The sequence below is a fragment of the Perca flavescens genome, chromosome 21 (genome assembly GCF_004354835.1).
Source record: "Perca flavescens isolate YP-PL-M2 chromosome 21, PFLA_1.0, whole genome shotgun sequence".
In the NCBI taxonomy this organism is placed as follows: domain Eukaryota; kingdom Metazoa; phylum Chordata; class Actinopteri; order Perciformes; family Percidae; genus Perca; species Perca flavescens.
In genome coordinates this window covers 20228698-20243361 of record NC_041351.1, presented here as the reverse complement: position 1 = coordinate 20243361, position 14664 = coordinate 20228698, and the positions used below count along the sequence as shown (strand labels likewise).

Sequence of the window (14664 nt, the reverse complement as noted above, 5' to 3'; positions counted from 1 at the left end):
TGTTTACAAGTTCAGCAGCTACACTGGATGTACAGAATCAGCAGTGTTCTGCAGTGTTTAGGCCAAACTTCCGAGAAGCTGCACCCTATATTTTGACCAATTATCCTATCCATCCAGAGTGACCTTGGCATAAAATCAACAAATGGCTTCAATTCCCAAAATACTGACATACACTCAACCAGAACATTATGGAAAATTGGAGCAGAACGTTAAAAAAAATAAATGTAAAGGCGAGATATATTACTTGTAGAAAAGATTATAAAACCACAGTATAGTGTATGATTGTTTTGTGATATTCCATTTTGTCAGTGGATGAATAGAAAAAAGAGAAATGGTTGCGACACAAATTATCCAGGTCTTAAAAACAGACTTCATGCCCAATCACGATTTAGACGGAACATCCCAGCCTGGGCTAAGCCCAAAAATACAGATCTCAGGTCAGTTTTGCTGGTCACTCGGCAGCGGTTTTGGGGATTGTTGATAGTGAGCCCTCGTCTGGAACAGCCCAAGTATTAGCTTCTTTGAGGGATCGTATTACTACTTCTCCTAGTATTATGATGAATATGATGACAATAATGATTGCTATCTATTGACTATTCTATTTCTTCTCTATATGCTATTGATATATGTATGTTAATTGCAATGTATAAATCTCTTTATATATGTATCCATGTATGAATATAATAATGAACAGTAAATATGCGTCTGTGTATGCAGCAGTGCACAGCTCTGTCTGGGAGGCAGTGAGCAGAAAAACGCCCAGCCTCTGATATTTAATGTGAGGTGCTTGAGCTTTTAATCCTACAGGTGTTGACGTCAGTTATCAGCTACCGATAGGTCGTCCGTAGTAGAAGACATTTCACACACAGTACGGTACACCTGCTATATATTACTGTTGTCTGAGCTCTGTTTGTTAGCCTTAGGATTATTTGGGCACTGGTCAAAGAAAAGAAAATGAGATAGCTGATGATTCAAGGCTAATGTCTCCCCTTTGCAGTGTCTCAGTGTTGATCCTACCAACAGAGCTTGCTGCTCACTGCCTGCACTGTGCGTTTTTTGTTTAAATTGATTCACCAGACAAAGACGGATCTGGAAACGGAAGCATACATAGTAGCCTATATACTCCCGTATAGCGCCTTATTCGATATACTACACCTATAAGATGATACATACCCCTATTGTATAATCTTGCTTACTATATACAGTATATGATACCTGATACCTATTATAATACTTAGACACCCTAATAAGGTAATTTAGATAAGAGATGGTGGAGCTGTTTTTTTGTTTTTTTTTCTGTGGCTGTGGAAGAGTTTGCTGGGGTCAGAAATGTGTTTCCATCTTGTTTTTCAGGGTGTTAAAAAAGGTTAAAAAAAAATGTAGGAGAGTGCCGCCACTCAAATGCTCTTAATTGTTGTCAGATGTATGAGAAGCAGCCGGGATGGAAAATTGACAGCCACGAGCCAAAGCTTGATAAATCTTAATTTTGTCTGAAAAAATGTGTTGCAGGTAAAAAACCAAAAGGTGAGATTTAATTTTAAAATTCCATCTGGCTACATTAAATAGTGAATAAGACTAATTATTTTTTTTAAATATATTTTAGCCAGTGTGACGTGGAGAAACAATTGTCCGATCATGTTGAATTATGTTTGAATTCCTACCTTTAAAGATATGTTGGAGTAATGGGGGGTGGCGTGGCAGAGCATTTGAGAGGGGGGGGGCTCCTCTTCCATTGTTGGAGAAAGCACTGATGATGTAACTGAATTGCACAGAAAAAAAAGAAAACAGTAGAACATGTGCTGCATGTTCTGTGTGTGTTGTTAAAGGCGGGCGAATCATGACACAAACTAAAGGGGAGGCAGGTTTCTGCTACTTTGTGTACACACAACACATCTTACATTGTAATTTATTACACATTAGGTCAGATTTACCATCTTAAAGGGGCTGTACTCGACATTCTGAACATAAATATAACAGCAAACAAATACATGGTATATAAAGATACAGTGGAGTAATTGCATCCTGAGCAGAGAATGAAGTCCCACTCCCTTCTGTGTGTAATCCAAGCTTCTCTGTTCTCTGTTCTTTGTTTTGATAGCCGGTCCGATGGCCGTGGAAAAAAAACGGTATTTCACTTAGAACGGAATGGTCTGTGAGAGCCGTATGGAGGCAATCCCAGCTCGTTGTTTCTGTATTTTCGAGTACAGTACCCCGTTAAAGGAACACGCCGACTTATTGGGACTTTAGCTTATTCACCGTAACCCCCAGAGTTAGACAAGTCCATACATACCCTTCTCATCTCCGTGCGTGTTGTAACTCTGACGCCCCCAGCGCTAGCTAAGCCTAGCACAGATCCTGGAGGTAACCGGTTCCAACTAGGTTCCAACTTATCATGTACGGCTGATCAACACTATGCACCAATCAGAGCCAGCTAGAGACACGGTTGGAAAGATCAACAAGATCCTTTCACTTCAAAAGACTCTTTATGTCATAAGTTGATGATTTTCACAAGGTTGAATTACCCCTAGCATAGTTCCCCCCACCCACCCCCACCCCCGATAACAGTTTGTGTTGTTTGAATCCCAGCACCAACACACACCTACACAGCCACAAACAAATCTTAATTTATTGGTTTTCAGTCAGTTAGAAAGGATTTTTTATTTGAATTGTTTTCAACAACTCTTGATGAAGAAACCAGGGTTGTAAGAAGTGGAAAAAACAAGGCCTCCTTTTTGTACTGTATTTTTACATTTTGTTGTTTTATGTTGTATCTTCTTGACTTTGTTTTCTCTTTTCTCCTCCCTGGTTGAAAGTTCATGATATCATAAGTGGACCAAATCTCTTGAAAGCGTTTAATAATAAACAGACCGTTTTAGAAGAAAAAAAAAAAACGGTGTTTTTCCATTTATCTAAGCACACATTTCACATTATTGTCAAATTGTAATAATTCAGTCAAATACTCATGAGCATAATTATAGAAGGTCAGTTTAAGGGTCAAATCGCAAATAGTAATAATAATAGTTTGTGGTGATCAAAGCATTTCAAAATGAATAATCGACTGACCGTGCTCTGGGTACGGAAATTATATTTTACTCTTCAATGCATTCTTTCTAGATGTTTATATTCTGAAAAAAACACCTCAGTATCATGCACTATAACATTGTGTTTTATGGCATTTGAGGTTAGTGACTTTAAATGTAGGGTTTTTGATTTTGTGGACATTTTTTTTCCTCCGAGAATATCACTTTCCAACTTTAATAATTAATATTATCCATGCAGGTGTGTCAGTTGCAAAGCCCTCATGCTGGCTCACGTGCCTTTCAGGCACGCCTAAGTAGAAATGAGCCTATTAATGTAATTAGGTTCACCTGTGCAAAAATGTCTGCTGTGAGAAATACACGTGTGGTATCTTTTATACACGTGTATTCCATATAATGTTAGGTCTACTTCAAAACACATTTTCTGGGGGACTGGTTGATATTTTAGGAAAGTACTATTTCAATTGGGACTTAAATGTTTATAAGCTTAAAGTTAGCATATTGTAAGTAGGGTCTCCAATATTGCCTACTACAGTATGACTTTAATAATGTAATAGTTAATTGTATGTTATTAATTGATTATATTTGCATAGTATCGTTTTAAAACTCACCAAATGGTTAATACAGTTTCTCGTAGAGACAGATGACTTGGGAAGAGCTACATATAGTGTTTAATACGTTTTTATTTAGTAGGCTGCTCATCATTGCATAACCTGTTTGATAACCGTCTGCTGCATTCAGGGTCAATAGGTTTTTTCACTGTCTGTATTTCAGACGCGGCTCAATATTGGCTGTCACCGCTGTGATGAACTCACTAACTGACCAATCGGCGCTATTTCCGTCGATTGCTGGAGCTGAATGGGAGGGGCGTTTAGAATTGGGTACAGAGTTCATAGTGTAGGCTACGTAACCTCTTAAAGGTTTGATTATCGCAACGTTTCACGAGCGCTACTGCAAGCCTCAGTTGGGCCCTTTTCATTTTATTCTAACATTGCTTTTTGGGAGTTTCGGAACAGCTGTGAAATATTCATTGATCTATAATAGGCAATATAAGAGGGGAAAACATGACTACAGAGATCCCGGAGATGTTGAGGGCTCTTATTGATAATCTCCCAAACTTCGACGATAATGGTAAGTGGCTGTCAAATCAAAGTGCGAAGTGTGTGTGAAGTGTGTTTTGTTGGAGTTTTGATTCAAGGAACATGCAGCATGGGACTAAACAGTTTATTTTTATGCAAGGAAGGGGATTTTAAACAGTTGCTGAAATGTCTGCAAATAACTGGGTGCTTGTTGGGTGCAGGGGTCTGCTTCTTGGTTTTAGTTGGCATCCAAAGGTTAGCGGGATAAAATTAGCCTAAACGTCCCATAGAATGCCTATGTTTGCCTTACAGCTCCGACAGACCGTAGCTGAAACAATACAATTACGGACTCTTTAGTAACAGTTTAGTGTGCTCAGTATTTAATTTAAAAGCACCTTTTAAAAAATAAAAAAAAAATAAAATGCCATGTTGAGAGTGGTCGTGGGGCTGGGAAAGTGGCGTGGTGACGGGTGACCGTCATGGGTGACACCTGTGACATCAAGGTGCAGAAGGTAGGTCCTATGCTAAATATTTCTTTTATTTTGCATTTTAGACCACCATGGCCAAACTCATATTGCATGCAAGATAGCCTACGAAAATCAGCCCATAAGTATCTCTGCATTATCAGGGAATTACCTAGTAGTTGGGTCATCTGTAGCAGTTCCGTGACCGTGGAGAGGAAAGGTTTGTTTCTCACTGGATTTGTCATCTATGAAGGTTAAAAAAAAAAATTTGCCGGGGTGCCCCTCCCAAAAATGTGGGGAAATTTTTTGGGAGCCCTATATCCAAAATGGCTGCCGTCAGCCTAGCTGGAAATTAACTTTTTAATGGTTTTGCCCACAGTACTGCATAATACATGGTTTCTGAGTCTATTTGGGTCAAGAAATTCATAAATGATAAAGATTTATTGATTTGACCTATTTTTGACCTTCAAATTCAAGATGGCCGCTGATTTTTGGCTATTTAAATGTCATTTTTTCAAAATCGTCAAAGAGCCTTAATATTAGGCTCAAATGAAAGCTCTGCTCATACTGAGTGCAGTTATGGACAGCAAAATTAAAACATACACATATGTCATCAGATGTCTGGGTTGGAACCAATGAAAGAGAGGATATTATTAGGGCCCGAGTGCCAACAGCGACAAAGGCCCTATTGAAACTGAAGGAATATGAGACCTGCTGTCTCGTCTCTACTGTGTGTGTATGGGGGTTTCGCTCAACCAATCAGCGGGGAGATTATCTAAATATTCATGAGCATACCATATTTGGAAGAAAAGCTCTTGTTACAAATAGAGCCAAAACACAGGCATGCATAAGGGCCAATAAAATATCAACCAGGCCATTTTCAGCCCAACCAATGTTACATACCCCATTAGGAGACCTTAAGGAACAGTGTGAAATACCCTATATAATCATTCTATCAACCACTTAAGGTCTTAAGATGGCACAGACCAAATTTGAAGTTGAGCGGATGAAATCTCTCGGATGAGTTTGTTAAAGGACGACATGTGGAAATGGCCAAAATTGCACTAATTTCAAACTTTGAAATCAAAATGGCGGAGTTCCTGTTGGGTTTAGGGTATGGCTCCAATGAAGCTTTTTGTACATCCTGACATGTTACATATGTGCACCAAGTTTCGTGAGTCTACGTTAAACACACTGCAGGGGCTCCATTTTGTTTAACTTTGTAGGGGGCGCTAGTGAGCCATTTTTGCGCACCTATTCCCTGAAACCCTTAAAATACGTACATTTTCACCAGACTTAATGAGACCGCCAATTTTGGTGAGTTTTTGAATATGTTAAGCCCCTCAAAAAGGCGATAAATTTGCAGAAAATAATAATACTTCCTTCAGTTTCAATAGGGCCTTTGCCGCTGTTGGCGCTCGGGCCCTAATAATCTCCTCTCTTTCAATAGTTCCAACCCAGACATCTGATGACATATGTGTATGTTTTAATGTTTGCTGTCCATAACTGCACTCAGTATGAGCAGAGCTTTCATTTGAGCCTAATATTAAGGCTCTTTGACAATTTTGAAAAAATGACATTTAAAGAGCCAAAAAACGGCGGCAATCTTGAATTTGAAGGTCAAAAATAGGTAAAATCAATAAATCTTTATCATTTATGAATTTCTTGACCCAAATAGACTCAGAAACCATGTATTATGCAGTACTGTGGGCAAAACCATTAAAAAGTTAATTTCCCGCTAGGCTGACGGCAGCCATTTTGGATATAGGGCTCCCAAAAAATTTCCCCACATTTTTGAGAGGGGCACCCCGGCTAATTTCTTTCTTTAACCTTCATAGATGACAAATCCAGTGAGAAACAAACCTTTCCTCTCCACGGTCACGGAACTGCTACAGATGACCCAACTATAGTGCGGAACAAACGTCAATTCATAAACAAAATCATAAGTCCACTACATAGTGAGCATGATCTGAATAGTGACGAGTCTGCCATACCAGCATTTGCTCCCAGCAGTTCCCCTCCTGTTGCGTATGGGTGTGTGTGTGTGCTCAAATTAAAGGGGGGGGTCATGATCAAATCATTATGGCTCTGTTTTCTGGACCATGTTTAGACCATCAGATTATAGTCGAGTAATATCATTGGATTGAGAGGTGTGCTGTTGCTGCTGGCACCATCTCACAGGATTTCACTGCAGGCTGTTAGTGTGTTTTTTGTGAAAGGAGCTCTTAAAGAACCCCACAAAAAGTATAATTGATGACATACAATATTTTCTCCCTCCCATATCGGTGAAATGTCCGTCATTATCTTCCACTTGCCAATATCTAACAGATAATATGATGAGGTAACAATTATGAATTCATACTGCAGTGGTTAGGTTACAAAGAATTTAAATTGTGTTGAACAAACTCTTTGGACATTTTTTTTTTTTTTTTTTTTTTTTTTAACCCCGTCAACACCAGGACGTTTGCAGCAAAATATTTATATATATTATATGAAAAAAAAAAGATGTGAATCTGGTTTAAGTTGACAAGTCAGTGAAATCTTGGCTTTTCAGAATAGTCATTTTTGTACAAAACTGCACAGTCAGGCTGACGATATGATGATGCTTGTTTTCAAAGAAATATGTTTACTTTTTATTAACTTTGCCACACAGGGAACTGGCATTTTGGACATTTTACATAGTGTTGAAATGCATTTATATGAGAGTCAAAACAGCAGTGTGTCCTGCTGTGTCCTGTTAGCTAAGTCACATGGACTATATGACATACAAGAGTCATATTATATGATGACACCTTCTGAACAGCCCCTAAAGTTTAAAGCTTACAGTACAACAACTTGTATAATGTGTTTCTTTTGGGGGGGGCTTTTCCCTTTAATATACAGTGACAGTGGATAGAATGGAAAGGGGGAGAGAGATGGGGGACGACAAGCAGCAACGGGCAACAGGTCGGATTTGAACCTGCGCCCCAAATTCAGGGCATTTTTGACTTAAAATGCATACTTATCGATAATATTTCTGGAATAGTTTGTGTCATTAGTTTAATGTCAACCTTCGCTGAGCTTATGCATGCACTCACAACACCCCCCCTCCCACCATTAAAACAAATAGGTGTGCACCATAGTGTGCAGAGCTGCCTTTTACAATTTATCGTCCCGTGGTGGTACTGTATGTAAACAGACTGAATAACCCATTCAGTGACAAAGATAAACACATTGGAGAGAACATTGGATGAACCATGCATATAAATGTATTCATCCGTCAAAGAAAACAGGATGAAGCCTACTTCCATTAGAACCAGATCCAGTGCAGTACATCCTGTTCTGTTTTCCTCCATGAATGAAAAAGTGGAGGGGGATTTACCTTGAATTTAATGTTTCTGTGTAAACATAAAAAGATTGCAAACATTTTACTAATGGCTGAATATAATCCATCTCCTTTATGATGTTTTTGTGAGACTGATTCTGTACTTTACGTTCTGTTTTGATCTATGCCCTTGGGATGTTCCCCTAGTGGCAGCAATGCATAGGCCTAATTAGTGCTACTTCTGTATGGTCCTTTAGCACTGCTGCACCGCCCTCTGTGCATGTTTCTGCATGATGCAACATGGATTTACTTTGAATATGTACTTCTTGGGCAATGTTTTGCTAGATGTGTGACTAAAGTTGCAGAATCAAAATGGGAACACACGTTTCGTAAGATGATGTAATGGCACTGAGATAGGCATATTAATTGACTAACTAATCCTATCTCACTGAAAGCTGGAAAGCCTGTCTACCGACATTAATCTGTGCATATAGTTGTTTAAAACCTAGATAAGAAAACAAACTGTAGTGAACTACGTCGATAACTGCAGGACTAGTTGGATTCAGGTCATGCTTCTTATCTTCATTTATTTTTTGGCTGCATATCTTTAAGTGTTGTAGCAACGTTTGATATATACTTCGGCCAACCAATGAGATCACAGCTAGTTGCGACGTGACAACCGCTATTGGCTCCTCACTCGGAATTCCCGCCCTTCATATAAAACGAGGAGGAGCAGGCCAGCCTATCAACACAAGGCTGGGTGGACCTTTATGACAAGGAGGTACGGCTTGTTCCGAATAACCAAAAACCTCAAGACGACCTATATAATTTTCTGAAGCAGTGGACCTTCGCAGAGAGCTGTCGGGGATGCATTGACGGTCGTTGCCATACGCGAACGGGAATTTTGTTGATTTAAAATCCTTACAGACACACCCTATGACGGTGGTGGAACCGGCTAAACATCTAGTAGCTAGCGTTATCGAGCAGAACAACAGCGGAGCTTGCTTATTTGTCAGTTACTACGTTCTAACGTAATCAACGAGGCGGAAAATGTCGGGAGAGCCAGCTGTCCTCACACCGGAAACGGCCACGGAGCCACCGAGTTCATTCCATGGGGTTTTAAAGAAGATAATGGAAATGCCTCCGCCGAATATTCTGGACGGCGACGACGGTAAGTGCAGTACGAGGAAAAAGAGGAAGGAACGAACGATGCAGCTTTAACGTTAGGTCTATTTATTTGTATACAGTCCATGGGTCAAACACGAGTTCAGCTGAAAACAAAGTCGAAATCACGTGAAAATAAAAAGGTATCGCACCAAGTAGCCGACAGGTGGTATTCTCAATGTGTTTTAACATGTGCAACGATACTAAATTGTGCACACCATGCACTTTATTTTGAGCACATTGTACACACAGACTTCTCTTCTCTCATATCTGTGACCCAGTGAAGAGGAAAAACGAAGCTCCCCAAAGCACTGAACTGTTGTTTAAAGTGGTTCACTGTTTGAAAGCAGTTGATCCAGTCCAAATTTGCACTGGTCACTGTTTAAAGTTACAACAAAAACAAGGTGGTTGGGTTTTGGTGCCTGAGGGACCTTTTCTGAATGGAGTTTCTTTGGAGAGGAAATACAAACATGGGGTGGAACTCTCAATTGTGCTTTACTTGAGTAGTTTTACTGTTGACCCTCATAACATTAGACACAAAACTGCCTTTTGGGTCATGCTAAATGCCTGCGAATGCTATCTTTCTTAGATCCTAACATGTATCTTTTCTGTTTCAGACACCGACAAGGAAAAGCTGGGTCTGGGAGACAATTTGGACCTGGTTGGAGGAGAAAGCGATATGGGCCCGTCAGCCGCCCTGACTCCCGCTATTTGGGAGAAAACCATTCCCTATGACGGTGAAAACTTTCACCTGGAGTACATGGACCTTGAGGACTTCCTCGTGGAAAATGGCATTGCCACCTTGGCTGACGTGAACCCCCTAAAGGGCAACCCAAAAGGAGACGTTATCAAGACAGAGAAAATACAGGCTATCCCATCTGCACAAATGACCCTTGCCAAGTCTGCAAGCATGTCCCCACTGGCCCTGCTACCCATTCAGGAACTGGACCATTGTGAGGAAGAAGTGGTGATCATCACCAGTGATGACTCTGGTATAATCTGCGATGTTACTGCTGGTGAGTTTGAAGGATCAGAGACTAGACTGCTGCAGGGATTTACTAAACTCATAGTTAGTATATGTTTTACAAGGCAGCGGGTTAAGTGACATGACTCTACAAGTCAAGTCCTAAGGTGCTTCTCATGTCGCTTAAATTGCCTCCTTGACTCCTCCACTTGCCTCCCTTCCTCGCGTCTTAGTCCTTCCCAATGAGGAGGCACAAGAAGGACGCAAGGAAATTGTGGGAGGAGAGAGGAACCGAGGAAATGTGTTTTATAGAGATAAGACCTCCTTTTTCCTATGAAGCGTAACGTAAATACGTCGGCTGAATGGGCGGAGTTAGCAACGGCTTTCAGCTGCACGGCTTCTGGGAAGGCTTCTCTCGTGTATCCTCGGCTACAGCACCTCGACGATCTCTCCTTTTGAGACGGCCTTCACCGAGGAGGGACAGAACAACTTCCGGTTCTGCCTAGGACCGAGAAGTCAAGGAGCTATCATATAAGCGACGTGAGAAGCACCCATAGTGTTTGTGAATGAGGTCTAGGGTTAAAGACGTGACAGTTTGTGTCATACAAACCCACATTTAGAAACCGATCAGAAGATTAAAATGTGCTAGCATCGATGAACGGGACCTTTGGCACCACAGTCTTTAATCCAACATTTCTGCTTGTAGCCCAGTTGTTAGTGTTTGCACAGAGCCACTTTTTCTACTGAAGGCCAGTTACGGCAAACGTATTTGCAACTGGTTTCCATATTACAATTATGTATGTGTATTTGGCTCTGTTACAGATGTCATGCAAACCTGATATGCGGTGACACTGGAGTGATCTCAGAATGGTGGTAATGACAGAAATAGATGCTGGTGCCCCTGCACAGCAAAGGAAGTAAAGTTTACTTCACGATTATCAGCAGTCAGTACCTGTTGGAATGTCAGTGTGTGTTACGGCGGAGAAAGCCACATATGGAAAACAATTTTTTCATGGTGCCGACCGTGTTGCTGACCTTCAGTTTAAGCTGCAGCTGTCGTGTGTTTCTGTTCTGTCTGCTCAGAGGTGACCACCGAAGAGGACAGAGCGACCCCCGAGCTTGTCGACCCAGAGGAGATCGAGGTCGATGTTAACTACGAGCCAGATCACACCGACCTGGTCCTGTCCAGTGTGCCTGGAGGCGAGCTGTTTGACCCTCGCAAACACAAGTTCTCTGAAGATGACCTCAAGCCACAACCTATGATAAAGAAGGCCAAGAAGGTGTTTGTGCCTGAAGAACAGAAGGTATGCTGGGAGAGAGACTAGAGGAGCCTCTGAAACACACACAGTCCAACAGTTTGTTTCACTGTGTTTATGCATAGTTTTGTTTAATAGAAAACACCACAATAGATAAAGATACTTGGGCAGAAAGCGGAGCTTCAACATTTGCTGATGCCGTTTTCCAGAATTTCTTAAAGTGAGCAAGCACAGCAGATTAAGCTTCACCTCTTAGGCAACTCTAAAGTTGGAAGAACTACAGGGTCCAGGTGCTAATGCATGGTGGGCTTTGCGCATGTTAATGTGCAATACTGATTTCTAGTTTAGTGGACCCCATGATTCAAAAAAAGAAATGTATCCCACTTCTCACAATGTAAGACAACCATGTTGAGAGTAATTGCAAGGGTCTAATGTGGCAACATTGTAGAGTATTTTATGATAATTTCCCATTGGCTCCTTTATTTACTTAATACGGTAACTTTAGTCAATAAAAAGTGAGTATGGGTTTTAGGTTATGGAATAGGCAATATGGTCTAAGACTTTGGGATTGTTTACCAACTTTAATGCATGCTGGAGAAAAAAAATCTTTGATATAAAATAATGTTGCCTTTAAATTGATTTTGTTGACTTGTAATTTCATCAGCCAACTTCTCAATGCACAAGCGGTTTAAAAGAAGAGGACACCGTAGAAAACAGGCCAAGTCACAGTGAAGCAGTTCTGGCGACTCACTGTGACTCAGCAGTCCGACAATCTTCAAATTGATGTTTTCCTTCCTTCTCAGTCCGCCTGCGAACACAGGTTTTGTTTAATTGCACAGAGGAGCCTGGCTGTGGGCCATAACACGCACTTGGCTGCGGTCCGATTTGGGCTCATGTGTTCACAATAAGATACAAAAGGCTTTTAAACCAGTTTACCTTAGAAACCCAGCCCAGGAAGCATGGTAGATTTAGATTTCTTTATTTTTAAAAGGGACAACGCACACTAATCAACATGAGTACAGAGTCCATCATGTAAATGTGCCCGATTTAGCCATACAGGCTAATTTTCATCTGCAGTCCCTAGCAGGTTAATGGCTTAAAACGATAGATACGCTACAACAATACAACAAATGCACATAAAACAAGAAAGACATAGGCATATACAAGTAAAATGACACAACCGCTGTTCCAGATCATGACTACTGGCAGGTTGAGGGCATGAGAAAACCATAACACAAGTATCATACACAGCAGACACAGGTAGAAGCGCATAGATGCACATTAGAACGCATCAACAACACATAAGCCCACACAGAGACGCTACCGTAGCAATAACAAAAAAACACATTCTGGATTTTGCAGCATATTTGATTAGTCAATATCCAATGTTGTATGGATTTGGAGAAGGATTTGATAGATGTGATGTTCCCTAGTTCTGTGTGTATGGTATTCCATGTATGGGCTGCTCAAAAGGAAAAAGCTGACTGTCCAACACTACTTTTGGACAGGTAGGGTCTTGTGTTGTTCTCGACTTAGTCCAACCTGCTTCTCCATCTCTCCAGGATGACAAGTACTGGCAGAGGAGGAACAAGAACAACGTGGCTGCCAAACGCTCCCGCGAAGCCCGCAGGTTGAAGGAGAACCAGATCACCGTCCGAGCAGCTTTCCTCGAGCGCGAGAACAAAGCGCTGCGGACAGAAGTCGCCGAGCTACGGAAGGAGTGCGGGCACCACAAGAACACAGCGAGTCGCTACGAGGCCAAATTCGGACCTCTGTAAGGCATAATAAAAAAATAAAAAGCCAAACCACGAAAGCATAAATGGACATCCGTATAGCAGACAGCAAAATGTCAGTCACTCTGTTTTCACATGTCAGGTTAGAGAAGCGCTGTTCTTAAAGCAGTCCTGATTGTTGGTCATGCAACGATACCAAACCCACCGCAACGCTGAGAAGATCGGTGTTTGACTGGTGTGTAATGGAGGGAGCCAGAGGAGAGAGAGAGTAATACACTTTTAGACTAGCACAGCCGCGTGGGTTAAATATGCAGTCGGTCCACAAAGTGGACCCTCCTCTTGACCAGAACTGGGTCAGACTTCCAGAGCATCACTATTAGAAAGGGGGTAGAAGAAATGGCATGTAAATGTTTTATTTTTTAAAGAATACAATTTACCATCCATGTGAGTGAGGAGTGTGAGAGGATAGTGCATGTCTTTTATCAAGTGTTCTTTCATCATGTTTTGTGTGCCTTTTGGCCAAAAGAGATCATTTGGGAGGTTTATTTGAAAGAAACTGGGATTTTATTTTTTAGATGATAGAACAATTGCAATAGTTTAGACTAGATTTGTCATTATGTTATTGTGGAAATTAAGGGATTTGCAGGTTTCTTCCAGTTCTTTCTGCTTTCATTGAATTCTGAAACCCACCGGTCTGATTTTTTTATTTTCAAAATGATGTTATTCTGTTAAGAGCTGGGCTTTTCTTTGCCCACAAACACTTTGAACTGTGACACTTCCAATAATTTCAGCTTCTTCAGGGGATTACAGTGACGTAGCAAAATAAAGCCATGTTCACTTCTGTCCACGTCCAAGTACTCGTCATTACCAGCAGCACAGAGCCCACGCCGCCGCTCTGCCCTCCGCCTCGCTGTGTCTCCCTGTCACTCGTGTGATCATGGGACGTTTAAAAATATATATACACAGTGCAAGTCAAGTCAACAACTTTTTGGGATAGATTTCAAGCAATGAAAGTTTAACTTTATTGTAAATTCTGATTTAAAAACTGAATTGTAAGAGCTTACCTCCATAATGGCCAAGTGCTTAATGTCTCAAACTGAGTGTTAAAGGCAGGCTGTCAGATGCTAACTGGACTGTAATTAGTGCCTTATTAAAGCCAGCTGGAGGTGAAATGTTTATGTTAAGCCTACAAACTCACATACATGGCCAGAATCAGTTGTGATACAATATGGAGCATGTTGTCTGCTGCATGCATCTAACCTGTCACCATGCCAACAAAGAGCCTATGAAGAAGGCTCTTACTCACGAAGGAGAAAAGTAACCGCCCCTGGGATTGGAGGAATAAAGCAGGGGGGCAACCGTGATTCGGGGCGGAATAGATGTGGAAACTTAAGGGTTAAGCAACTATTTCCAAGGCCCGCTGCAGCCTAATTTCTCTGTATTTTGACTTATCATTTTTATTAATAAATCTTTGTGTTAACCTTTCATTTGGACCCCAGCCTCTCCTTCAGAGATTCTGAAACACAGATTTCTCAACATTTGCCGACCGGATACGGCAAAAGTTTAATCTATCAACTAGCTTCTCTACCTTCTTCGTTGCTCTGCCTGGTTGTAGTGCTATCCTACTATTGCGTGCAGAAGGAATTTGAAAGACAACCGTTT

The 14664-nt window shown here is 41.1% G+C and overlaps 1 protein-coding gene across 2 annotated transcripts; it reads left to right on the top strand.

Annotated features, from left to right (window-relative positions):
* Positions 1 to 3932: 3932 nt before the first annotated feature.
* On the top strand, positions 3933 to 13847 carry tefa (TEF transcription factor, PAR bZIP family member a). 2 transcript variants are annotated; one of them, XM_028568144.1, is made up of 4 exons: positions 3933 to 4169; positions 9667 to 10065; positions 11097 to 11317; positions 12832 to 13847. In XM_028568144.1, the coding sequence occupies exons 1-4, from the start codon at positions 4103 to 4105 to the stop codon at positions 13045 to 13047; spliced, it is 903 nt and encodes a 300-aa protein (XP_028423945.1). In that variant the 5' UTR covers positions 3933 to 4102; the 3' UTR covers positions 13048 to 13847. The 2 variants fall into 2 exon arrangements, with proteins under 2 accessions (XP_028423945.1, XP_028423944.1); XM_028568143.1 differs by lacking the exon at positions 3933 to 4169 and adding an exon at positions 8626 to 9056.
* The last annotated feature ends 817 nt before the right edge of the window (positions 13848 to 14664 follow it).